At 53.5% G+C, this 26,499-nt stretch overlaps 1 protein-coding gene across 28 annotated transcripts in view; it reads right to left on the bottom strand.

The window, feature by feature from the left end:
* ARVCF (ARVCF delta catenin family member) overlaps positions 1 to 26,499 on the bottom strand; it is a 76,294-nt gene that overhangs the window by 34,298 nt on the left and 15,497 nt on the right. For 12 of the 28 annotated variants that reach the window (XM_082697434.1, XM_082697457.1, XM_082697454.1 and 9 more), the window contains exon 3: positions 7,894 to 8,121. The exons of 3 other annotated variants lie outside the window; for them this stretch is intronic. In XM_082697434.1, coding sequence (XP_082553560.1) covers positions 7,894 to 8,103 — 210 coding nt within the window. In that variant the 5' untranslated portion in view covers positions 8,104 to 8,121. Of the gene's footprint in view, positions 1 to 2,325; positions 2,427 to 4,062; positions 4,223 to 7,893; positions 8,122 to 26,499 lie in introns of those variants that run through there. 13 more of the 28 variants (XM_082697444.1, XM_082697437.1, XM_082697443.1 and 10 more) reach the window with 4 other exon arrangements.

Raw genomic sequence — 26,499 nt, 5'->3', positions numbered from 1 at the left:
CCCCAGGCCTCTGAGGCCCTATCCAGAAACAGAGCTGAGGCCCAAGGAAGGCCACAACCCTATCTGCCCACCACTAGAGCCCTACTCTGCTCCTGGCTCCTGGGTGTGGGAGGTATGTAAGCCTAGATGCCCAGGGCTGCCCTGGGGCTGGCTTCCCAAGGTTCTTGGGGTGCAGAGTCTCCTCAGGTTGGGTCCTGCCCTGATAAAACGCTTAAGCCCCCAACTGCACACAGTGCTGATTCTGGACCCCCGCAAACTCTTCAGAGGTCCAGATATAGGCCTGCACCATGTTAGGACAGGCGTATGCCCTGGGCTCTGGAGACACAGGAACGAAGCCCCAGAATGCAGCCTCTGCTCCCAGAAGCAGGACCAAAGAGAACAACAGTATGTGATTTCATAGAAAGGAAAACAGGCCTGACAGAAGGGAGCGGCTTAGCCAGGACTCCACAAACCACTGACAGGGGATCTCAGGCATCCACAGGGAAGGCCATTTTGCAAGGCCTTCCAGCTAACACCTCACCCCTTGTGGGCCGCAGCCTTGGCTGCCACTCAGTTTGGGGTTGTAGGTGGAAAGCGTGATGGGGACGTGGCCAGGAAGGAGGAATGATGTTCCCTGAGGAGGAGGAGGAAGCTGAGACCCTGAATAGGGACGTGTGGCTGGGCTGCCAGGGTAGGCGGCCTGAGCTCTTCTCTGAAGGCCCTGGGAGCCGGGACAGTTCCAGACCAGAAGATTCAGGGAGAGCCTGTCACTGGTGTCTCCCCTGCCTCACCTGTATTTAGCAACTGTGGGAGCAAATGTGTGTCAGGTGCTGAGCTCTCTCTCTTGGGCCCTGGGGGGCCAGGCATGGAGGGGCCTAGGGCCACAGCCTTTTGGCTGCAAGTGGAGGGGAGGAGTGAGGATCAAGATGGACAAGAGGGGACCAGAGCACTGCCAGGAGGACGTGGCCCTGAGAGTGGAGAGAAGAGCCTCCAACTCCCCAGTTAGGGGCTGGGTGTGATAAGGGAGGAGGAGGAGGAAGCACACCTCAGACTCCAATGCTACCGTGACTCAGTTTATTCTCATTCTAGCCTGTGATGAGGGTCTGACACAGTGCAGCACAGAGGATAAAGAGATGGGGGTCCAGAAGAGCCAGGACCCCCCACCTCACCCCACCCCACCACAATGCCTGGCAACCTCACAGCATCACCCACCAATGCCCAGTCCAGGCAGCCCGGTAGTGGGATCCTGAGGCCCCAAGAGCCCCCACTGGCAAATGACCTCAGGGAGCTAAAAACAGGCGATGACTTCACCCAGGCAGGCGGGAAGGCAGGAGCGTGAGTCAGCCAGTGATCACAGGAAGGCCCGGCCCCCGTTACACACGCCTGGGCACACATGCAGATAAGTAACTGGACATGTGTGCATGTACCTGGTGCTTCCAACAGGGACACGTGCACAGACACAGGTGTGTGTGTAAGCACCCAGCCTGGCCTACGGGCCCAAGCGTGTCCATCTGCATGCTGTCCTAACAGTCCCCAGTACACAGGGCCTGCTGACCCCAGAGGGACTTGCATGTGCCAACACATCTCCGTCACCTCCTCCTATCTCCCACCCCTGTGACCAGACTACTTGGACACCCCCTCAACCACCCACTCCGGGTGGTCTCAGAGCTGGCAGCAGAGTAGGGAACCAAAGCCTGTGGTGGGGAAAGGCCCAAGGTCAAAACACAGTTCAGGCCTCTGCAACATCTTTGGGGTGGTGGCATGGGTCTGTGGAATGATGACTGGCAAACAGATGGCACTCAACAGAGGCAGCTGACTGGGGTGCCTGCATCTTCATCCTACCTCAAAACTCTGCTCTAGGGCCTCCTGTCTATCTACCTGGGAAGGCAGAACCCAGAGACCCCTGGCCATGCAGCTCAGGGCCCCTCTGCACCCCATACATGAACACCAGCCTGGACCCATAACCCCCAGCCCTTTGCATCCCACGTCAAATCCTGTCAACTATCTCTTATCACCCTTCCCCACCCCTAGCTGCATTCTTGCCCCTCTTCCTGGGACCACTGACCTGTCTCCCATCACCTTCCTCCACAGCCCAAACTGTCCCCATGGCACTCCCATCCATGGTCTATCCGGTCCAAGGTCTATAGGCCTGGCCCAGAGTGGGGCTGCTATCCAGACCCGGGGTTTCCCAGGAGCTCCCTTGAACTTGTGGAAGGGGCCTGGCCCAAGACTCCAAGTCTGAGGCCAGAGTGACCAGTACTCAGAAAGGTAAACCCAACCAGCCACCACTGCTCTCAAGAGGGTCCCCAGAGGCACAGAGAGAGGGCCATAGGCCCTGTCACACACCTGGGGCTCAGCTTCCTCATATGGAAACAGAAGGCACCCAGGATATCACAGCCAAAGGACAAGCGGGATAGTGCCAGTCCCGGACACCTTGGTGGCTGGACCTAAGGAACATGGGGAGTAGAATACAAGATGTGGGCCAACGTACAGAGGGGCCACCACTCTTGTGGGCTGCAAAGGCCCACAACCACATCCGAGGTACGTGTGGGAATGGCAGAGGGAGGGGATGGGAAAACAAGCCAAGTCATAATGGGGAAGGGGGGTTGGACTGGGGTCCCAGAGGCATGGATCAATGTCACCAACCGCACTTCACAGATGAGCACCCATGGTGTGTATTGTGAAGAGCAAACCTCAAGCCAGGTGCCCCACCCTGCCCATGGTCCCACCGCACACTCAGAGAATGGGTTAAGGTAGGATCCCACACTTGGCTCCCACAATCCCGTCCTGGCCCACAAAGGGCACAAGACAGCCGGCACTGAATAAATGAATGGAGGGATGAAGGGATGAACATGTCCCCCTACCGCCTACACCACAGCACAGCCATCCCTCATAGAGTCCAAGACAATCCATGCTGGCATCTCTCATCGGAGGGCAAGCTCTTGGCCACTACAGTTGCCCTCTCCTGATGTCCAGAGCCTCTACCCAGCCCAGGCAGATGAGGGGCTCATCACCTCCCCAGGGCAGCAGGCCACCTACCAGGGCTTGCAGTCCACACTGAGTGGCCAAGGCACCATGGGGCAGTGGGTGCCCAACAGCCTGGGGAAGCGAGGCTGTGGGGGATAGCAGGGCTGGCTGTCACCCACTGCAGTTTCTCCAAGCCCAAGCCACATCCATCAGCTACATAGTGGCCCCAGCTGCCCCCAGCTGCCCCTTACATCATGGGACAATCAGTAGGTCGACCCTAGGGGCCATACCAAAGTTGCATAGCAGGCACAAACTAAGCTGCCAGGAAGAGGCAGGCGGCCCCCAAACACAAGGGGCCTGGGGCAGTTGTTCCTCCAGCCTCAGTTTCCCTGCCTGTTACCGCACCCCAAACCCTCTGAGCACGGAGGTGCTGGATGCCCAAATGCCTCCCTCCGGCTCCTTCCCAGCATTGGGAGGCTGACTGACCGGGTTTTCCTCGGAGACCCCCCCACACACACACACCGCCTCCGCACATGGGCAGGGCCCTCTTCCACCCCTCCCCTCACGTGCGCTGCCTCGGCAGACAGGGCTTCCATTAAAGCTCCGGAAGCTCCTTCGCAGGTCCCCAGAGTCGGAGCCCGCGCTAAGAGTGTGGAAGGGAGGGGGTGCCCACCGAGACCCCAGGGAGCTGGAGGCCTAGCCCGGCTGCCCTCTCCGGACTCGGCATCCCTACTGCAGAGGGGCTGCTCAGGAAGGCCCTCAACCCACCACATGCGACCCAGGCACCTGTCCTGGGCGCTGCCCTGGGGTGCACCCACCCCGATCCTGTTCCTCGCTTCCCGGCGCCGAGTCGCACCGCCCGGGGCGCCCGCGACGGGTCCCCCGAAACCCCGCGGCCCCGCCCCGCGCTTGCACACCCCCCCGGGCGGCGCGCTCACTCCGCCGCCCCGCCCGCCCCGGGGCAGAACGCGCCGGCCCAAAGCGCAGACAATAGCCTCCTCCGGCCGGCGGCTCCGCGGAACAAAAGCGGGTCCTCCCGGGAAGGCCGGTGCCCCGCCCTCTGCCGCCTGGCCCCCGGGACGGTGCCCCCACGCCTGGGACCAAGTTCCCTCCAACCTGTCTGAGTTCGGCCGGCATCGGGCCGGGCTCGGGGAGGGGGGGCGGCGCGGGCCGGTAAGGACGACGGAGGCGGTGGCGGCAGCTGAACCGGGCTCGGCTCCGGCGCCTCGGCCGCTCCGGCTCGGGCTCGGCGGACTCGCTCCCCGCGGGGGCGGATCTGGCGGCGGTCACGGCGAGCAGCCAATGGAGCTGGGCCGCGCCCAGGCGGGGCGGGGCGGGGGCCAGCGGGGTGGTGGGGCGGGAGCCGGAGGGGCGGGGCGAGGTCCCGCCCCCCACCCCCAACCCCGCGCTGGGAGCCGCTCAGCTGCCAGAGCTGGGCCGAGGTCGCCCCTAACTCCCCAGCAGCCGGCCTGGACTCCTCGTTCCCCCACTTCCCCGGCGGGGCTATTTTCCCGCCGAGTGACTGGCTGAGTCCTGTTTCCCAGGCCTCATTTTACCTCCAATAAAAAAACTCACAGGCCTCTCCCCCTGCAGAGTTAGGGAAACTGAGTTCTGGCCGAGCTGGGGCCAGGGCGGCCATCCTCTTTGACACAGGCTGCTCACCTGGACTGCGAGAAACTTTGCCCTGCTGTGAAATGAGGGCTGATCAGAGAGTAGTTACAGCGATGTTCAGCATGACAAGGGCTCTCAAGTGACCCAGATAGGGCCCCAGGCCCTTGCCCAAACCCCAGCATAGCCCACCCCCCCAAATTAAGTGCCTCAACAAAGTTCAGCTGGGGCCTGCCAGATGGACCTGGCACTGATCCACTTTGTCTTGGGTTCTCCCCATCAAGACACAGAGGCTCAGGGTTTCCCCCACACTCTTAGGGGTGTCAGAGCAGATCAAATAGGTGAGAGTGGTTGTGGGGTGCTCAGCAGTTGGGTGACTCTGGGTGAATGCTCCCAACGCCAAGAGGGCCACAGACCCTCTCTCCTCCATACTTCTGATGCACTCAGAAGCCGATGGGGGTGTCGGGGAGTGATGTCACAGTGGCTGGTTGGTTAATCAGGACTTTTCCAAACCAGGCAGGAATGAAGATACAGCCATGCCCCAGAGAGTCTGGTGGTGCTGGATGGAAATGCAGACCCAGAAGGGCTGGGCTGGGCTCTGGAGCCCTCTTGGGTCATACCCCACAAAGGCAAGCCAACAGCTCTTGTATCACAGATAAGGAAACTAGGCTCTGAGATGAATAAGGGAAAGGGGCAGTGCAAGGAGGTTCCATGGGTCTGGCAAGAGAGGAGGGCTCCTGGCTTCCTGCCCCCCTTCTGCTTTGCCCCAGACCCCATGCAGAAAATCCAGCCCCCCCCCCGGGGGCTACCCTTCTTGCACGCAGCCAGCATGCTCAGGCACCTCTGAGTGTTGGCTACATGTCCTTCCAAGCCTTTGTTTCCCCCATCTGCACAGGGTTGAGTTGCCCTGACCACTGGCCCCATTATCTTCCATCCTTGGCAACCCCACAGGGAGCCACCTGGAACAGGGACAGCAGCAAGAGGACTGGACCACTGCCCTGAGGGAACTTACATTTCAGCTGCTTCTGCCTTCTCCCTAATTTCACCAGATGCTAGTACCCCAGCCACAAACCCACCTCAGCCTAACCTGGGGCTGGCCAGGTCCCTAAAGGCATCCCCCCAGCCACACACACAAACACACACACTGCTTGAAGGCTGGCCCTGCTCTAGCCAAGTGTTTGGAGCCGGGAGTTCTTCCTGCTGGAGGATTAAAGACAGGTGGCCAGGACAGCGCTGCAGCCTGGGGAACACAGCAGTAGCCCCTGGCCTCTCAACCCCTTACCCCTCTCAACCCCACTTAGTCCCAGTGACCCGCCTCGCCACTGGCCCTGAGCTTCACAGACCCCAGCTCTAACCCTGAAGACCAGCTCCAGGCAGCCCTGGGCCCAGCAGGTAGGTCACTAGGCATCTCCTGCTGAGACAAATCTGGGAAGCAGTTCTGGGATCAGGGCTGCCAGCCCTGGTCAGCGGATGTGGCCCCGCCTCCCCCAATGTCCCATCAGACCTGCCAGTCCACCCCCAGCCCTGGGAACATAGGCTCTCTCCAATCTTGCCCTGAGAAAACCATCTCCTCCCCAGAGACAGAAAACTAAGGATAGGCAAGGAGGACAGTGGGCGGGGAGAGGTCACAGCCTTAAGTCTTTAGTCCACAGGCCCCAAGAGGCCGGGGCAGCTCCAGGCTATGGGGGCACTGTGGGGGCACCGACCTTCAGCAGCGCCCTCTGGGTTGGAGGCTAAAGCCCTTTCCGGCCTGGGAGAGCTTGGAAGAGGGCCTGGCGCCTGAAGGATGGCCTTGAGGTCACTGACTGTCACTGTCCCCATGTGGCCCAGCTGGGCTATTCCACTCCCCACATCTGGGGGTGCAGGCCTCAGCCTCTGGGGTGCCTGAGATCCAGGGGATGGTGGGGGTGGGCTCTTGCACCTGGACCCACCTTGCCTCAGTCCTGGGCTCCTGAGAACTGGCTCCTTGGCCCACCTCAGCACCCAAGGCTTGGAAAGATAGTTTCCCAATAGTGGGGACTGCTGGTGCGTACGGGCCCTCTAGAGACACGTTTTTGGCTTTGACTGTATACCATGCTGGGTTGTGTAGGTGGATTGCCCACTGACAGATGAGACCATCAACGGTCTTGGGGGCGGGGGGGGGAAGGTCACGTGCCAGGTCCCCTGTCCCGACATGGGCTGCTGCTTTCTGAGCCCCACGTGCCCTGGCCAGGCAGAGTCAGGCCCAACTGAGTCAGTCTCAACGGAGACTGATACATTGCTCCCTCTCTCTCCAGCCATATAGGTACAGGTTGCCCCACGCTGCCAAGAGCCTGTCTGGTTGCCTAGAGTAGGGGCCCAGTGATGAGAGCAGGTGCTGGGGGATATACTGGGAGGAGGTCTGGCTGCCAGGTTTAGGAGAGCAATGGTGCTACTCCTGCTCAGGTAGCTGAGCCAGAGAAGCAGACCACAACTGGAAGAGCCCTCTAGGATCACCCTGTGAGGAGACTAAGTAGGTTGCGCCCCCTGCCACCAGCCTCTGGATCTGGTAGTGAGGAGGAGCAATAGTGGGAGGTCTGTAGAGTGGACTCCCACGCAGGGCCCTCCTTCTCCTGGCTCCTGTGATAGGAGCTCCTGTGATGTGCCTTGCCAGCCCCTGCCTTGTCCCTCAGTCAGTAATATGAACTGAAAAATCACACCAAACTCCAGGCCTCCCCGTTTTCTTGTTTTGTCCCTCCTTCTCCATAAACCAGATGCTCTTGTGTTTCATCCGTAGGTTAGGTACTGGGATACAGTGGCCAGAAGGAGGAGTCCAGGCCATATGCTTAGGGCCTGGCCACAGAGCAGACAGGGCTTCACGCCTCTTGGGGCTGAGCAGGAGCCTGAGCCCAGTTTAAGGGCATTGGCTGGTGGAGAAACTGAGGCTCCAGGTAACCCTCTGAGCCGTAGGCAGACCCCAGAGCCTTGCTCAAGTCTTCCCCTCGGGCTGACTCACTGATGCATGCGACAAAGGAGGATATCATGGCAAGCAGACTCCAGGGCTGGCAAAACCCTCAGTGTCACCAGAGTGACTGCTGAGCTGCCCAGAATAGACCTTGCCCAGCTACCTGGGCTCTGAGGACTCACTTGAGTGGAGGGTGCCATTTAGAGGGTTGGGCTATGTCCTGCCCATTCATCACAGGGTGCCCTGTACACCCAAGTGAGGCTTCCAGTCCCCTTGGGATCCCACTTTCCTCCCCTCTTCAGAGGCCCCAAGATATCTTGCAATAAGTCATCCAATACTGGCTTGTGGTCCACCAAGGCCCCTTGATTGTTCCCCTACTTGGCCATTTCCACCCTTCCAGAGTCATGGGGTGTTACCTGCAGGACCAGCTGTTGCCAGGCCATTGGCAGGGGCTGCCCACTGCCCACACCACCACTGCCCATGCTGGGCTGCTGGGCACGCTCCAGCTGTAGGGCAACATGGCGCCGCTCCTGCTCCAGAGCTCGCGTCAGTCGCTCAAAGCGGGCCTCCTGCTCTTTCACCGAGGCCAGGATGCTGGCAGCCGAGTGCATGTTGCAGTCCTCCATGACCAGGATGCCAGCAGGCTGCAGGCAAAGCAGAGCAAGGTCAAGGTGGAGCCAGGACAGAGGCCTAGAGAGGCCATCATAGGCCTCTTGCCCAACCCACTCACAGATCATATGACTCACTCCCAGACCAGAGCATCCAGCTCTCCAGAGAGAAGCTGCATTGATTAAATTCTAAATTAAAAGCCATTAATCCGAGACAGGCCGGAAGCAGCCAGCTCCCTCCTTGCAGAGTGTGGGGCTCTGAGTTGGGAGCCCCTGCTTCCTGCCAGGCCCAGCAGAACCACTGACCGCGAGCATCCAGGGCCCTCTGGGAAGGGAAGGGTAGGAAGAGCTGGTATGACCACCTCTCAGACCACCCAGGCCCTCTGCTGCCCACAGCGCATGCCGGTTCATCCCAACCTCATGGGGCCAGCACAGGCCCAACTCACGGAGGCAGTGCTCCGGCCCAGAGAAGGTAGGGCCCACAACAGCTCGTGTGGCAGAGCTGGTGCCCCCGTGGGGAAGGAGAGAGAAGGCACTCCACAGCCACCAAGCGGGCAGGACCCCTAGGCAGGTGAGGGGATGACAATGGCCTACAGACCAGCAGGTAGGCCTCCACTCACAGCCACACTGGCTGGGGACAAGAGTGCTATCTACCCGCATGACAGAGTAAAAATCTGGTTGAGATTCTGAACTCAGAAGCAACTCATGCAGCTCATACTGGATAAGGAGGGAAGGTGGAGGGCAGGGCCCCAGGCATGTAAAGCCCCATCTGTAGGGAGAGCCCCAGGAGTGTGGGAAGGGGCAGCAGGGACTCAGCAACTGCAGCCACACACCAGCACTCTCCTCGCTGCTGGCTCCCTGGCAGCCCAGCCTATGTGCTCTTCGTGAGCAACAAGAAGCAGGGAAAGGATATGGAGCACAGACCCGCTCACAACAACAGGCCAGCAGGTGGGGTGCGGGCCATGAGACCACATGGCTAGGCACTCGGGGTGTGGTGCGATGCCCAGCACTGCTCAGGGCCTCCTCCTGGCCCAGCCCACACCAGCCTGCTGAGGGTGACTTGACCGGCCCCAGGGCACAGGGCCTGAACTTAGAGACATGGCGCAGTAGGCAACACCCTCGGAGGGCCAGCTGCAAGAACAGAACCCTAGAAAGAAGGGGTCGGTGCTGGGCCTGGCCACTGGTACCAACTGAGCCAGGGACAGGGTTGGGGGGCATGTGTGGACACAGAGTTCAAGACACCATGGAGCCTAGCGCACTCTGAAGCTGGGAAAACCAGGCCCCATGAAGCAAGAGGCCAGCATAGGTCCCAGAAGCTAAGCTTCATTTTCCTCAACACCTGCCACACAAAGAAAACTGTCAGCGTGACCCAGCAGAGGGGCAGCAAGTCAGCATGTTGGGCTGGGAGAGGCGGTGACCATCTTGGGGGTAGGGGAGGCGCTTGGGTGGCAGAGGGGTTGAGGAAAGTATAGACTGGGTTCTGGAGCCAGCAAGGAGTAAGGGACAAAGAGCATGGCATGTCCACGGCTGTGTGCACACAGCCTCCTGGGCATACCCACCACTACCTGGGTAGGGGCCCCAGAAGCACACACCCCCACGGCTGGTACCACCCAACAGTAGAGTAGGACTGAGCCTGGTGGCCCCAAGTAGGCACGGTGGGGTCTTCCTCCCTGGGGGGCAGCCCAAGGTGGGGCAGGGGATGGAGCCGGGTCACTCGAGTCCTTGGTCGCAGCACGGGTCTCAAGGCCCTGGGAGGCTGGGATCAGGACATCTGTGAGCCCTGTACCTAGGTGACTTTCCTCCTTCCTTGTGCCGAGACATGGATTCCTGATTGACTTCAGGCTCCCCTTCAGACAAGGCCTAGGGGACAGCAGGGGACGGGCAGCCCCAGCCTCCAGCTCCACTGCCCTGGGCCTTCCAGCATGTTCCAGCTCTGGGGTCCAAGGAACCCCCCCATAAAGGGAGCCCACTTACTCTGGCTGGGGGCCAGCAAGAGGCCCAGAAATCTAAGGCTACAGGGAGCAACCCCACAATGACCTTCCCATTGCCCAGTTCTCTCAGCTGGAGCTAAATGACTGTGTGTCTCCCAGGAGACACCCCCAAACGCCAGCTGGCTTGGAGGAAGAATACCCTGTAGTCATCCATGAAGACCAAAGACTCTGGGTCTGGGGCCCAGGCTCTGTGCCCCAGCCCGAGGGTGCACCCCTCTCTCTGCCTGTAAGTGGGGAGGATGCTGGGCCTGTAGTCCACAGACTCCTCACCTCAGTGGCCTTGAGGACAGGCCTAGGGTATGCAAGGTCCTAATGTGGTGGCCTTCCTGGTTCCGCGGTGTACGGCTGCGCATAGGAGTGTGTGTGGGCACAGGCGAGCCAGGCCAGTGCTCCAGAGGGCGGCTTTTCTGATGGTAACTCAAAATATTAAAACAATAAATATGTGATGACATGAAAAGCAAACTGTACATGAGTTTTTTAAAGATTTTATTTATTTGAGAGAGAGAGAGGGAAAGAGAGAGAGAGCACAAGTGTACACGCACACAAGCAGGAGGGTAGGGGCAGGAGAAGGAGAAGCAGACTCCCTGCTGAGCAGGGAGCCTGATGGACAGACTCGGGGCTCTATCCCAGGACCCTGGGATCATGACCTGAGCCAAAGGCAGTTGCTTAATGGACTGAGATCCCCAGTCACCCCTATGCATGAATTTTTAAGATGGACCATGAAACTTTAAAGACATCATCCCCAGGGGGACATCAGGGAGGGGCCCAATCCTGGGCAGGGCCTGAGGCCAGCAGGGAAGCACCATGCTTGTGGGGGTCTTTGCTGACCCTTGCTCTCCTCTCTGGCCAGGGTTACCACAGCTTCCATTCACCTGGCAAGGGCTCCACACTGCCCATCAGGCAGAGCCCTCACAACCCTCAGCCAGACCCCAGCTTTGGCTTTGGACTGGCTTTGCAGTCCCTGATGGAGGCTGCTTCTCACCACACCCGACAGCCCAGGAACCAACATGCAGTGCAGACCCAGTCTCACTGACCCTGGATAGGAATGAAGGTAGTGAACCTGGGGTAAACCTACCTTTGCTTGGACATCCCACCAGTGACCCCAGGTAGATAGAATGCTGAGTGGATGAAGGGATGAAAGGACAGGAGGCAAGATGGATGGGGAAATGGATAGGAGGGTGAGTAGGTAGGTGGTTGTGCGAGAGGATGGCGGTGGATGGAGTCAGATGGGCAGGTGAATGAGTAGGTTGGAAGTGGGTGGGTAGAGAGATGGGTGGATGAATGGGTGCACGGGTAGATAAGAACAAGGCTCTGAAATGCTGCTAGGCAGGGGGAGCATGGAGCTTGAGCACTCTGTGGCACAACTGTGGCCAACACTTGGGTCTATCAGGAAAGCAAAGACACCACCAGAGGAGCTAGGGGAAGACGCTGATCCTTCCCCCAAAACCTAAACCCACATTTGACGTCTTCCTGCTGAACCAGACATTCTTCCTCACGAGGAGTCGAGCCAAACCCTGCTCCAGAAAATCAAATTATGGGGCCTGAGTCCAATCTGGGTTGAGGAATTAGAGGAATTTCCTAAGGGTCAGGCCGGCAGGGGGAGGCAGGCCGGAGGCCTGGGCTCCAGTCCCGACTCCTCATCAGCCATCTGTTGGCCCACTGCCAGTTGTCCCCAAGAGCGGGAAGAGAGGACTGGCCACTGGTTGAAACCCATTCTGCTCCTCCCACCCCCCACCCGCCACCCTCCACCTAGATAGGGAAGTGATGTGAGCAGCAGAACCCTGGCCTGGTGGTTCCAAGGCCCTCTTTGCCCAGGAGGGCGTCATGTCTCCTACCCTCCACACTGCCAGCATGGAGACCTGCTCCAAACACTGCTGGCCAGGCTTCATGGGGGCCCATCTTTACCCTGTCACCCGTACTATGATCAGACAGTGCCCACAGCTGCAGGGATAGCCTCTGGTCAGCCCACAAGGATGGGCACTGGGCCACCGTTGGAGGAGGCCAGGGCCGGGGAGTTCACACAGGGCAGAGTCCACGTCTGTCCAAACCCAGCAGGACCGCAGTGCTGCCTGGAGGTCAGTGTAAGGCTGGGGTGTCTGGGCGGGACAAGGCTATTCTTACCCTCAAAGCAGTGGGACAAACTGCCAAGGAAAGACAGACCAGCTCAGCTTTATAAGAACAAAGCATTTCTGTACATCCTTGCAAAATAGCGTCACATGCTGTGGTTTAAGGTGGTTTTGTTTTTGAAGGGACACCATTTAGAGTAACATATGCGGAGAGCATTTCAGATGAAAGGCAATGGCTTTACTTCTAGACCTTGACTTCATCATGGCAGAAGCTGGTGAGGGGCGCCTAGGGAGGCATCACACCAGCCCCTCTACTGTTGTGCATTTGCAATTTTCCATAATAGAAAGCAGGAGAAAAAGATATAAAGACAACGAAAAGACAATCAACACATGGACATCAAGTCTTTGTGACACCCAGCAGTAAAGCGACACCCTTCATCTATAAAGCACACTTGCAAATCCATAAGGAAAAACCAGAACCCCAACTCCAATTGAGTAAAGGCCATAAACGAGCAATGTGGCCAGAGATGTAAGATGCAAAGCAATGACCGTGGAAAACAGCAAGTGATCCCACGCCCTGTGGAAAGACTATAGGGAAAAGCACCTCAGGTCGCAGGGACCCTCTAGGTGGCAGAGTTCTGTACCCACCGGTGTTGCCAGGGCTCAGGGAGGGGCCAAGTTACTGCTACAGCTGAAGGTAAGGAAGAGACGGAAAAGCAGTTGCCTGCCCCAGCAGGCAGACAAGTGAAGGATGCGGCCTGGGAATTCAGCTCCCCAGGGGCCAAGGCAGTGCCACCTGTGGGCTGAGGAAAGCAGAAGGATTTCCAGGGACAGAATGGTAATTGGATTCAGCCTGGAAATTAGATTCTCCCAGCAGAGGAGGCACCCCTGTTGCAAGCGACCAGACTCCCTGGTGGGGGCGGGTGTGGGATAGATGGCCCCTTAGTGACCTGCCCCCAGGCTGTCCAGCACACATCTGATCATCATATGGAGGACGACTTGCATGTGCAAGGAGAACAATCTGGGGGGGGGGGCTCTTCCCCTGTGCCACTGGGGTATCCTAGGTCAAGTGCAGGCCAGGTCCATGGCAGTGCTACCTAGCCCCAGGACAGGTGCGCTGCTGGGCAGGTGGTCCAGAAGGGCCAGGGGCTATGGTGGTACTGATGAAGGAGGCTCAGGGTCAAGTCAAGGCAGTGGCACTTGTGGGGACCCAGAGTGCCTGAGGTCTGGGAACTGAGAGTCTAGAGCTGGGAGTATCGGCCAGACATGGCAGACAGGCCTCGCTCTGGCGGGGGTGCAGGCAGAGACAGGTTAATATCCCAGCTGCTGCCCCTCCTTGGTGGGAGGCCTGAGCTACAGGGAGCCATCACGAGAAGCACCTAAAGGGCTGGCCCAAGATTCCCACTGGGACAGGTTACAGACACTTGCTCCCTGTGCCAACTGAGGCACTCCCAGAGTCTCCTTGGTTCCCTGGGAACTGCCTCTGTCAAAACTCATGGGATGGAGCCCTTTCTCTCTCCTGGCCATTGTGGCGGCTGCTCTTGGTTGGAGCCGTCCCACACCTGAGGCAGGAAGATGGTGGCCGCAAAGAAGACCAAAAAGCCTCTGGAGTTAATCAACTCTAGGTTCCAGCTCATTATGAAAAGTGGAAAGTACGTGCTGGAGCAGACTTTGGGGGCACCTGGGTGGCTCAGTGGGTTAAGCCGCTGCCTTCGGCTCAGGTCATGATCTCGGGGTCCCGGGATCAAGTCCCGCATCGGGTTCTCTGATCAGCAGGGAGCCTGCTTCCTCCTCTCTCACTCTCTTCCTGCCTCTTTGCCTATTTGTGATCTCTATCAAATAAATAAATAAATCTTAAAAAAAAAAAAAAAAGCAGACTTTGAAAATGATCAGACATGGCAAAACGAAGCTGGTCATCCTCGCCAACAACTGCCCAGCCTTGAGGAAATCTGAAATAGAATACTACGCCATGTTGGCCAAAACTGGTGTCCATCACTACAATGGCAATAACACTGAATGGGGTATAGCATGTGGGAGGTACTACAGAGTATCATTGATCCAAGTGATTCTGATACCATTAGAAGCATGCCAGAACAGACTGGTGAAAAGTATATCACGCAGAATTTTTCCTTAATAAAACTGGCCACAGCTTGTTTTAAAAACAAAAAACAAAAACAAACAAACAAACAAGAACTCATGGGATGGGGATGGACAGCTCTCCCCCAGGTCCCAAGCTGGGGTTCAGGGGAGCCCCCTTGCTATCCCTCTAGTAGCAGACCCACATTCCAGCTGCAGCCACAGCCCCACAGTGATACCTTGCAGGCTCCAAGTGTGGGGTGTGGGCAAAGAGGATTCACCTCCTTGGCGGTCCCTGTAGCAGCCAGCCCAGGGACACCCCAAGGTCCCCAGGGCTGGGGAGCTGTGGAGCTCCAGATAGGGAAGGTAGGGGCTGGCAGTCACAGTGCCCTCTCTACTTGCACCAGCAGCCCACCCACTCTACCTCAGCCATGACAGGCGAAACTGGGGAGCAAGGGAGGGGTCAAGCCCCAGAGTATCCTACTGTCTGAGGTGGGCTGACCAGCTGCTTCCAAGGTCAATGCCACTGAGATCCCCTGAGTGGCCTCCCCCCAACCCTTCCAGCAGAGGCTCACACTCTTCCCATCCCCCACTCCATCTCAAGGACAGCAGAGCAGCTTGGCTGGGCCAGTTCTGAGGACCCAGGCTCAGAGTCCCACCCTACCCTACCCTGGGGCAGGCATAGGAACCAAGGCATTCCCGAGGAGGGGGCTGAGCCTCAAAGCCAGACTGGGACCACAAGCAGACAGATCTGACTGGCACCAGAGCCTGGGAGCTCAGCCCCTATCAAGGGGCCAAGGTGTCCATGAAGCGTCCTGAAAGCCCCACTAAAACACAGCTGGGAGGCTGTCTAGCCAGGCCAGGCCAAGGGCGGCAGGGAGGCAAGTGCAGCAGTCACCCACGCTGGCTCCTGGCCTGTGTATGCTAGGAACGCCCTTTCCCCCCAAGACGGTGGACCCCCTTCTTCCTGGCCCCCTCTGTCACCATGGCAACACCCAGGCTTCTCAGTGAGGGACAGAGCCTCTTTGTGGTGGCACAAAGCCCCTTTGAGGGGCAGTAGAGGTGCAGTCCCTAGGAGCCTGTGGCCAATAAGCTTTGGGGGGTGAGGCAGGGCCCCTCGGCCCAGTCACTCTCCTTCTGGGTTGTACAACCAAGGAAGCTAGGGTGGCAAAGTCTGTTGATTAGCAGCTGGGACCGATTCCCCCCCCATACACACACCCAGTGCCACCTGCCCTAGCTGCCCACAGAAGGATCCCTGGGAGGAGCCTTGCTAGAGGGCTGGGGCTGCCTGCTAGAGTCTGGGGGATTTCCAAAACTTTCCCATCAATTTGAGAAGAAACATGCTCACCTAGATAAGAGGAAAAGGGACAGGCAGTGGGGAAAACTCCCACCTGATGGGAACCAAGCCAGGCTCAGGACCCAGTGGGAACTGGGTATAGGAAGTCCTTGGGGGGTGAACAGGTCCAATGACAGCAAGTCTGGCACCAGGTCCACTAAGGGGGCTGCGCATGGCACCCAGACCTACCCCAGCTCGCTATCCCTTGCTTCTCTCGCCTGGCTTCCCCTGCTGCAAGGAGTCCCCATCTTTGCCTGCCTTCCCCCGGGGGAGAATGCAGCTGGCCCTGCGTTGTGGTCTGGGGCTGGCCTGCTGCTGCCACATCCTCAAGACAGACTTGGACAAGAGGAGAACCTGAGAGCAATGCGGACCTGGTGTCGGAGCCCAGCACAGAGAACTCCTCCCCCAACGCCAGCAAGCCTGCCCCATCAGGGGCCTCGCTCACCCTACCAGATGCCCAGCCCTGGAAACCCTCCCCATCCCAGCCAGCGAGTCCCTGCTACCCTGATGGCTGCTGACCAGGCACTTGGCAGTGCCCCTGCATGCTGGGCGCCCTGCCCAGCAGCCCTCCCCAAGCAACCTCAGCCTGACCCACGGCAGCTTTGCTAACTAAGCCGCTGGGGTGGGGGTCATGGCCCCTGGGGCAGCAGCACGAGGCAGAGCTGGCCCCGGGAGAGATCAGTCCCTTTGTGGGTAGATCTACGCAGGTCCTGGGGAGGCTGCCAAGGGGCCAACCCTGACATGGTGGTGCCCCTCTGAGTCAATAAGCACCCCCTAACTCCCTCGCCTCACCCTCCCTGCCTGCTTTTCCCATCACATTCCTGCCTGCTGTTTGTGGGCACCAGTATGCCTGCACTGGACCAAAATCAGCAATACCAGGTCAATTCTCACCACAGCCCTGGGAGGGAGCAGATGAGGGGGGACCTCTAGCAAAGGGGGCTTCCAACAAAGACCAGCCCAGGTTCTTGCCATCCAGGGAGACGGGGCCTGGGGCTCAGCAGGATTGGCTTTAGCCTCCAGAAAGAGGTTCCCTGGGAAGAATGAGATGGGTCCAAAAACGGGCCACTCCTTCCCTTCCTCCTCAGGAACAACACTGGGGACTCAAGCACGGAGATTCCACGAGGCTTTGCCAGCACAGCACCCATGGCCCAGCACCTGGGATAGGGCCAACAAGCTCCACAGGTGGCAGGAAGGCCCTCCAGCTGCCGTGGGCACAGGTGGGATGGCTGTGGCCATCCGGTTCTGGATGGGTCAGAGGTGAGTGTGGGCGAGAGAGCAGGGTCCGCCCTGGGGAGGGAGGTTCCAGGCCCTTCCAGCCTTGCTCCTGGCTGGCAGCATCCAAGGGCCAGGTCCCCCCTAGTCTGCTCTTGCCCAGGGCCAACAAGCAGGTGACCACAGCCAGCTCTGGCTTCTCCTGGGCCCCCAGGCACATCTTTCCCTTCCAGAAGCTTAGCTGGACACCAGCCTTGCTGCTCCTAACCCCCTCTCCAGGCTGGGAGCCAACTCAGCTGCTCCCGAAGCTCATGAGTGCCCATGGCAACAAGTCCAGACACCACCAACCTCCCGCCAGTAACAAACTCCTCCCTTTTACATGCAAATGACTCAGTGGGAAAGGGCAGGGGGCTCTACCTCACCCCCACCAAGCACAGACTTTAGGGTCTCCTCTGGCTCCTCCCACACATACCAGGAGAGCCTCCAGGGAGCTGGACTTTGTCTCTGTCCCCTCCCTGCCCAGAGGCAGTGGGAGCACTGCAGGAGGGAGGCCTATCATTTGGGGACCTCCCAAAACTCACCTGCAGGCACATGTGGCAGCCACCCCTACGTGCACATGCACACAGGGAGGGATGATGCCCCCATAGGACACCCACACCAGCCATGCTGTGTGCCCACTGCCCACTCAACCACAGTTGCCCCATGGACCTCACTTGCCCCAGTGGAAAACGGGTGGTGGGTGGCCCGAAGGTCCTGCCAGGTCCTTGTTGCGGGAGGGGAAGGGAGGATGAGTGCTCCGTAGCCACTGTGGCTCCTGGTAAGGATCAGCGTCCTATGCAGATCCCATTCCTGTCCTGAACTCCCCATCAGGAGCCTCAGAGGCCAGGCCTGTCTGAGACATCCAGTCTGCACATGGCTCCAGCCTCGGGTCCACACCAAAGCCTGTCTGTGATGGGTGAGGGTGGCTGGGCCACAGACCCTGGACAGAGGCACCCAACCAGCACAGAGCTGCCCACAGCACACCAGCACCCAGGGCAAATCCTCCTGCCTTTGGAGGACCTGAGGGAGTGGCTCTTGGCTAACTTGTATTTAGCACACTTATGAGGGCAAGTACTAGGGAATGGCCGACATGTGTCCTCCAAAGATGGAAGATGGTGTTGAACCAATGAACTGGGAACAGACCACAGAGGAAAGGCATGATCACAAATGGTGAGGCCCCCGTGGAGACTTAAAGAAAGCCGGGGCAGAGGCGGTGAAGGGCAAGACAGGGGGTCCCCACAGCAAATCTGCACACAGGGAGGCAGCGGAAAGCAAACTCAGGCCAGTCCTTCCAAAGCCACAGAAAATGACATGCAGCTGATGAAAGAGCGAAGCCAAGAGATGTGGAAACTAACCACCACATCGCAAAAATCCCCTGCGGGAGAAAGAGCAGAGCGGCACCCACAAAACAGAAACCACCCTCAAGAGAGGAGGCCTCTAGTGGGCTTGTCAGTGTACAGGTGGGAATAGAAGCTTTCCAAACCAGCTCAGAAAAGTGTGGATGCATCTCTTTCTGCAATTTACGATTCCATTCCATTTTACGATTGCATTTAGGCTGAGGATTCCCCCCACTCTGCCCATTTACTAAATGCTTGAGGTTAGCTCCGCAGCGTGGGAGGGCGGTGCACTTGGCCCGACCTGCCAGCACAGCCCGGTGCCTCAAACGTTCCATGGCGCGCTTGTTCTCCGCCCAGCTGTCCACATCCCGGAGAGGCCACACCGTCCATCCACAGATGTCAACCGTGCATCCTGTCGCCCACTCACCATCTCTTGTGCTGCAGACACTCCTATGGCAAGGAACAGCTGACAGCTTTGTTCAACAAGATGCCCAGCCTCGGGGCGCCTGGGTGGCTCAATGGGTTGGACCTCTGCCTTCGGCTGGGGTCATGATCTCAGGATCCTGAGATCAAGCCCCACGTCGGGTTCTGCAGGGAGACTGCTTCCCCCCCCCCCCCCCTCTCTGCCTGCTGCTCTGCCTACTTGTGATCTCTCTCTCTGTCAAATAAATAAATGAAATTAAAAAAAAAAAAAAAAAAAGATGCCTGGCCTCCTTAACTCAACATCACTAAAAACGTGTGAACCTCGTGCTCTGAAATTTCTTAAGGAAACTTCAGGGTGAAATTCCCTGATTTTCAGAGTCATGATCTGCCATTCACATGACGGGTCTTTCTCTGGGAGGGAGCAACGAGGGCTCACTGGGAGCTCTGGACAGCCCGGAGAAGTCCAGGCTAACCCCGCTATTTCAGCTGGGAGTCACCCCATCACAGGCAGAAGTTCCAGACCCCGTGTCTCGGGGAACAAGGGCTGCTGAGAGGCTGAAATGGATTTTCCAGCAAGGCCCTGATACTCTGTGTGCCTTACGAGGACTTCAGCTGTCCTTAGCCATCCTTTGCAAGCTGCCTGTGGGGAGTATTTTTACCGTCTCAGGATATCTGTGGATCTGTGGACTGATGAGTGTAAGAGACTAGGTATGAAAAAAGGGGAGATTAGGTATGAATCCATGGAACACAAAACAAAATCCAACCAAGTCAAAAAGAGCAATAATAACAAACCCAAACACCACACACACACAGACTCACATACACAATACAAACTCACAAAAGTTATGACATCGTGGATGTGTTCATTAACCAGACAGCAGGAACCCTTTCACAATGTATTTGTATATTCTATCACCATTCTATCACCATGACATGCAAGTAGCTTATAGATTTGTCAATTATACTCAGTGAAACTAGAAAAAAAAATGAAGAAAGACGAACATTTTTAGCTACCTTAATTTTACAAATTCAGTTGCTTAAAAATAAACTTGAAAAATATAAAAAAGAATTAATAACACAAAAAAACCCACTCTCTTGTGTTCAGTATGTCTCTACTCTGTATAATACTTTTTTTAATTTTTTATTATTTATTTATTTATTTATTTTAAGATTTTATTTATTTGTCAGAGAGAGCGAGCGAGAGTGAGCACAGGCAGACAGAGTGGAAGGCAGAGTCAGACGGAGAAGCAGGCTCCCTGCGGAGCAAGGAGCCCGATATGGGACTCGATCCCAGGACGCTGGGATCATGACCTGAGCCGAAGGCAACTGCCCAACCAACTGAGCCACCCAGGCGTCCCTGTATAATATTTTTAAATAAAAATATTATAAGAGAATACTATGAACAATTATACACCAACAAATTGCATAACTTAGAAGAAATGAACAAATTCCTAAAAACACACACACTACCAAAACTGACCCATGAAGAAACATAACCTGAGCAGACTTTTAACTAGCAGGGAGAATGAATCAGTAATCAAAACCCTCCCATGAAGGCCCAGGACCAGATGGCTTCACTAGTGAATTCTAACAAATATTCAAAAGGAGTTAACATTAATCTTCAAACCATCCCCAAAAATTGACAAGCAAGGAAATACTGACTCATTCTACAAGGCTGGAATCACCCTGATACCAAAGCCATAAAAGAAAACTATGCTTCAACAGCCCTTTTCTGAAAACTGATGCAAAACTCTTCAACAAAGGGGATCTGGGTGGCTCAGGTCATGATCCCAGGGTCCTGGGATGGAACCCAGCATCGGGTTCCCTGCTCTGCAGGGAGCCTGCTTCTCTCTCTCCCACTCCCCCTGCTTGTATTGTTCCTGCTCTCACTGTCTCTCTGTCAAATAAATAAAATTAAAAAAAAATTTTTTTTTTCGACAAAATACCAGCTTACTGAATTCAGCAGTACAAAGTATTATACACCATAACCAAGTAGGATTTATTCCTGAATTCAAGGATGGCTCAACATATGAAAATTAACCGACATAATGCCCTATATATTAACAAAATAATGGGGGGGATGATAATTTCAATTGATACCTAAAATACATTTGACAGAATTTAACATTCTCCTATGATATAAACATAAAACAAACTAGGAATAGAAAGAAATACATTGACATGATAAAGGCTATAGAGAACAAAGGACTTCATACTACATATGCTACAAATTATATTGTACATACACCACAGCTTACATCAGACCCAATAATGAAAGAGTTAAAGCTTTTCTCCCAAGATCAAGAATAAGACAGGTATGCTCATATGGCTATCAGACACATGAATAAATGTTCGTCATCACTAATCATCAGGGAGATTCAAATTAAAGCCACACTGAGATACCACCTTACACCAGTTAGAATGGCCAAAATTAGCAAGTCAGGAAACAACATGTGTTAGAGAGGATGTGGAGAAAGGGGAACCCTCTTACACTGTTGGGAATGCAAGTTGGTGTAGCCACTTTGAGAACAGTGTGGAGATTCCTTAAGAAAAAATTAGAGGGGTGCCTGGGTGGCTCAGTGGGTTGAGCCTTTGCCTGCGGCTCGGGTCATGATCTCAGGGTCCTGGGATCGAGCCCCACATCGGGCTCTCTGCTCAGCAGGGAGCCTGCTTCCCCCTCTCTCTCTGCCTGCCTCCCTGCTTACTTGTGATCTCTCTATCTCTCTCAAATAAATAAATAAAATCTTAAAAAAAAAAGAAAAGAAAAATAGAGCTTCCCTATGACCCTGCAATTGCACTACTAGGTATTTACCCCAAAGATACAGATGTAGTGAAAAGAAGGGCCATCTGTACTCCAATGTTTATAGCAGCAATGGCCACGGTCACCAAACTGTGGAAAGAACCAAGATGCCCTTCAACGGACGAATGGATAAGGAAGATGTGGTCCATATACACTATGGAGTATTGTGCCTCCATCAGAAAGGATGAATACCCAACTTTTGTAGCAACATGGACGGGACTGGAGGAGATTATGCTGAGTGAAATAAGTCAAGCAGAGAGAGTCAATTATCATATGGTTTCACTCATTTGTGGAGCGTAACATATAACATGGAGGACATCTTGGAGATGGAGAGGAGAAAGGAGTTGAGGGAAACTGGAAGGGGAGATGAACCACGAGAGACTATGGACTCCGAAAAACAATCTGAAGGGTTTTGAAGGGGTGGAGGGGGTGGGAGGGTAGGGGAGCCAGGTGGTGGGTATTATGGACAGCATGTATGGCATGGAGCACTGGGTGTAGTGCATAAACAATGAATTCTGTTACGCTGAAAAGAAATTTAAAAAAAGAATAAGACAGGTATGCTGCTTTTGCCACTTCTGTTCAAGTCCTCTTCTATTAGAAATCTCAGATCAGTAAGGCAACAGAGAGAAATAAAAGGTATCCAAATGGGAAAGAAAAATGTGAAATTTTGTTTGCAGATAATATGATCTTAAATGCAGAAAATCGTAAAGATTACACACACATACACACACTCTCAGAACTAATAAACCAGTAAAGTTGTAGGGTAAAAAATCAATGAACAAATCACTTACAATGAATAATCTGAAAAGGAAATTAAGAAAACGATTTCAGTTACAATAGCATCAAGAAGAACAAAAAACTGAAAGATAAACTTAACTAAGTTGAGGAAAGACTTGCACACTGAAAACTACAAACCTTGCTGAAAGAAATTAAAGATACCTACATACACAAACGGAAAGACATTTCATGCGTATGGAATGGAAGACTTGATATTGTTAAAATGCCAATATTACCCAAAGTGATCTACCAATTTAATTCAGTCCCTATCAAAATCATTTTTTACAGAAAGCAAAAACTCCATCCTAAAATCCATGAGGAATTTCAAAAATCCTGAACAGCTAAAACAATCATAAAAAAGAACAAAGTTAGGGGTCTCACTGAAATCACTCCTGATTTCAAAGTTTATTACAAAGCTTTAGTAATGAAAACAGTGTTGTCATGGCATAAAGGCAGAAATAGATCAATGGAACAGAATAAAAATAAATCTTTACATATATATATAATCAACTATTTTTTTACAAGGTTGTCAAGACCATTCAATGGGGGAAAGCATGGTCTTTTCAACAAATGGTGCTAGGAAAACTGGATATCCACATGGAAAAGAATAAAGTCGTAAGCTTTTATAACATATGCAAAAATTAAAAATGCATCAAAGATCTAAACATAAGAACTTGAAAGTATAAAACTCTTAGAAGAAAACATAGGGGGAAAGCTTTATGATGTTGGATTTGGCAATGATTTCCTGAATATGATGCCAAAAGCATAGGCAAGAAAAGTAAAAATAGGTAAATCGAACCCTATCAAAATTAAAAACTTCTGTTCAAGTGACACAATCAGCAGAGTAAAAAGGCAATGCAGAGAATGGCAGAAACATTTGTAAATCATGTATCTCATACATGACTGATAACTTCCAAAATACATAAAGAACTCCTATAACTCAACAACAGCAGCAAACAAACAACCCAGTTAAAAAAACAGGGAAAAGATTTGAGCAGACATTTCTTTAACGAAGATACATAAATGGCCAAGTATATGAAAAGATGCCCAATATTACTAATGTTAGGGAAACGCAAATCAAAAGCACAATGAAATGTTGTCTTACACCCATTAGATGGCTACTCTCCAAAACACAAAATAGCAGGTTTTGGTAAGGATGTGGAGAAATTGGTGCTCTTGGACACAGCTGGTGGGATGTAAAATGACACAGGCGCTAAGAAAATCAATATGGTGGTTCCTCAGAAAGTTAAAAATAGAAACACTGAAAAAAAAAAGAAATACTGTATGACCAAGCAATTCCCCCTCTGAGTATATATCCAAAAGAGGTGAAAGCGCAGTGTTGAAGAGGTATTTAACACTCAAGCTCATAACAACGTTATTCACAATAGCCAAAAGGCAAAGCAACTCAAGTGCCTACCAACAGATGAATGGATAAACAAAATGTGATACACACTTACGGATCATGGAATGTTACTATCAATGGAAGATGATTCCACCCTTAAAAGGAAGGAAATTCTGACACGTGATGTAACATGAGGAATCTTGAGAAATCATGCTAAGTGAAATAATCCAGTAATAAAAAGACAAATGCTGTATTGGGCTACTTTTATGAGTCATGTAAATGAGTCACATTCCTAGAAAGACAACATAGAATGGTGGTTCCAGGGGCTGGGGAAAGGGGGTAATGGGTTCATTAATGGATACAGAGGGTCAATTTTGCAAGATGAAAAAGTTCTGGAGGTTGGCTGCACAACAATATGAATATACCCAATGATACAGAATGAGACTTTGAAGAATGGGTATGATGGTAAATTTGGTGTATTTTACCAAGTAAAAATAGAAATTTATTTTTTATTTTTTATTTATTTATTTTTTAAAGATGTTATTTATTTATTTGACAGAGATCACAAGTAGGCAGAGAAAGGAGGAAGCAGGCTCCCTGCTGAGCAGACAGCCCAATGCAGGGCTCGATCACAGGACCCCAGGATCATGACCCAAGCTGAAGGCAGAGGCTTTAACCCACTGAGCCACCTACACACCCCTAAAAGTATAAATTTAAAAAGAGCCATCTTGTGGCTCTTAGAATATGCAAAACATTCTTTTAAATAAGTAGAAAAAGATAAAAATTTAAGCACACAGGGCACCCTTGTGGTACAGATGGTTAAGCATCTGCCTTTGGCTTAGGTCATGATCCCGTGGTCCTGGGATCAAGTCCTGCCTCAGGCTCCCTGCTCCTTGGGGAGCCTGCTTCTCCTTCTGCCTCTGCTTCTCTCTTTCTCTCTCTGTCTCTCATGAGTAAATGAAATCATTTAAAAAAATGTTAATCAGGCGCCTGGGTGGCTCAGTTGGTTGGGCAACAGCCTTCAGCTCAGGTCACGGTCCCCAGGTCCCGGGATCGAGTCCCACATCGGGCTCCCGGCTCCAAGGGGAGTCTGCTTCTCCCTCTGACCTTCTTGCCTCTCATGGTCTCTCTCACTGTCTCTCTCTCAAATAAATAAATAAATAAATGTTAATCATACAAAGTTGACTATTTACAAACAATGAAATATGCATCCAAACTTCACACATAAAAATATATGGGTTGTAAAATGGTGCTTATTGGGGCCAAGGATGGGGAAATGGGGAGATGCAGGTCAAAGGAGATATGGAAGATATCTTCTAGTTATATGGTAATTTCCAGGGATCTAATGTACTGCATGGTGACTATAATTGACAACATTGGATTATATACTTAGAAGTTGCTATAAGAGAAATTCCTATGTTTAATATTCTCATTATAACAACAAAACAATGGTAATTTATGTGAGATAAAAGATGTGTTAACTAATCTTATTGTGGTAAACATTTTGTAATACATATATGTACCAAATCATCACAATGCATCATAATCCCACACAGTGTTATATGTCAATTTTATCTCAATAAGCTGGGGGGAAACAGCCAAAGCTATACTCAGAGGCAAATTCACAGCTTTAAATACTTTCATTATTAAACAGTAAAGAATGACTATGAATACAAGTGTATCAGGGCTGAATGAAAAATGCTAAAACATCCTTGTAACAAGTTCCCTGTTCTCTACCTCTAAAGCTCTCCCAGGAGTAATACCCAATTTCTAACAGAAAATCAACAACATAAATGATTCCAAAATACATTTTTTTTTAAAGAATGAATATGAATAAACTAGGACAAACCTAAAATAGTTAGCACACAGGTATCTAAGTCCCCAAACCAAGATTCCTATTGAAATGACCAATGCATTTCTTCTTTTTTTTTTTTTTTAAGATTTTTTATTTATTTATTTGACAGACAGAGATCACAGGTAGGCAGAGAGGCAGGCAGAGAGAGAGGAGGAAGCAGGCTCCCTGCGGAGCAGAGAGCCCGATGTGGGGCTCAATCCCAGGACCCTGGGATTATGACCTGAGCCGAAGGCAGAGGCTTTAACCCACTGAGCCACCCAGGCGCCCCTGACCAATGCATTTCTGAATACCTTTGACATGGCAGAAATAGAAATTTCTCATAGATGTAGTTCAGAGAGGACAGGACTTAAGAGAAGATGCAGAAAATCAGCCTGTGAGCCCAGGATCATGCTATGAAGTGCAGTCCCCAGCTCTCAGGCCTCTGCATGGGCCAAACACCACAACAAATCTAAGACCTACCCTGCCACCACGTGTGGTACCCAATGTGAGGGGGTTGATGGGGAAAGTGACCCCCCTGGCCTCTGCTGGGTTATAGGCCAGAGCTAAGTGGTTGTCGGCCAGCATCTGGCACATGGCAGGCACTCAATTCGTTTCTGCCACAAGAAGGAAGCAAGGACGAACAGCCAGAAAACAGCATCTAGACCAACAGAGTACTGTGCCTCCCAGGCCTACGCGGCACTGAGGAACCCGAGCACGTGTTCCATAGGGAGGCCGATTTTTGTGAAAAACTGGAGAAATGTCAGGAGAAGGACTGCCATGGGCTCCTGAAGACTTAGGAGAATGCTGCCTTGCTGAGAGCATCTCTGCATCTAGAATGATGCAGGGAGTGGGTCCAGAGAGACCCTCACTGAGGCAGTGCCTGCCAAGTCCGGAGGTGGGTGTAGCAAGGAGCAGGGCTGTGGGTGTCACAGGGACCAGACGTGGCTTTTGTCCTTTAGGCCATGGGGGATCTCACAGGGGGGAAACCAGATAAATATTGGCTAAAGGAGTAAGCAAGAGGGGGAGCCTGGGTGGCTCAGTAGGTTAAGCCTCTGCCTTTGGCTCGGGTCATGGCCTCGGTCCTGGGATCGATCCCCACATTGGGAATCCCTGCTCAACACGGAGTGTGCTTCCCCTTCTCTCTCTGCCTGCCTCTCTGCCTATTTGTGATTTCTGTCAAA

Source organism: Mustela nivalis (assembly GCF_964662115.1).
Source record: "Mustela nivalis genome assembly, chromosome: 14".
Lineage (NCBI taxonomy): Eukaryota > Metazoa > Chordata > Mammalia > Carnivora > Mustelidae > Mustela > Mustela nivalis.
The sequence above is the reverse complement of the archived record's forward strand: the minus strand, read 5'-3'. Positions and strand labels throughout refer to the sequence as shown.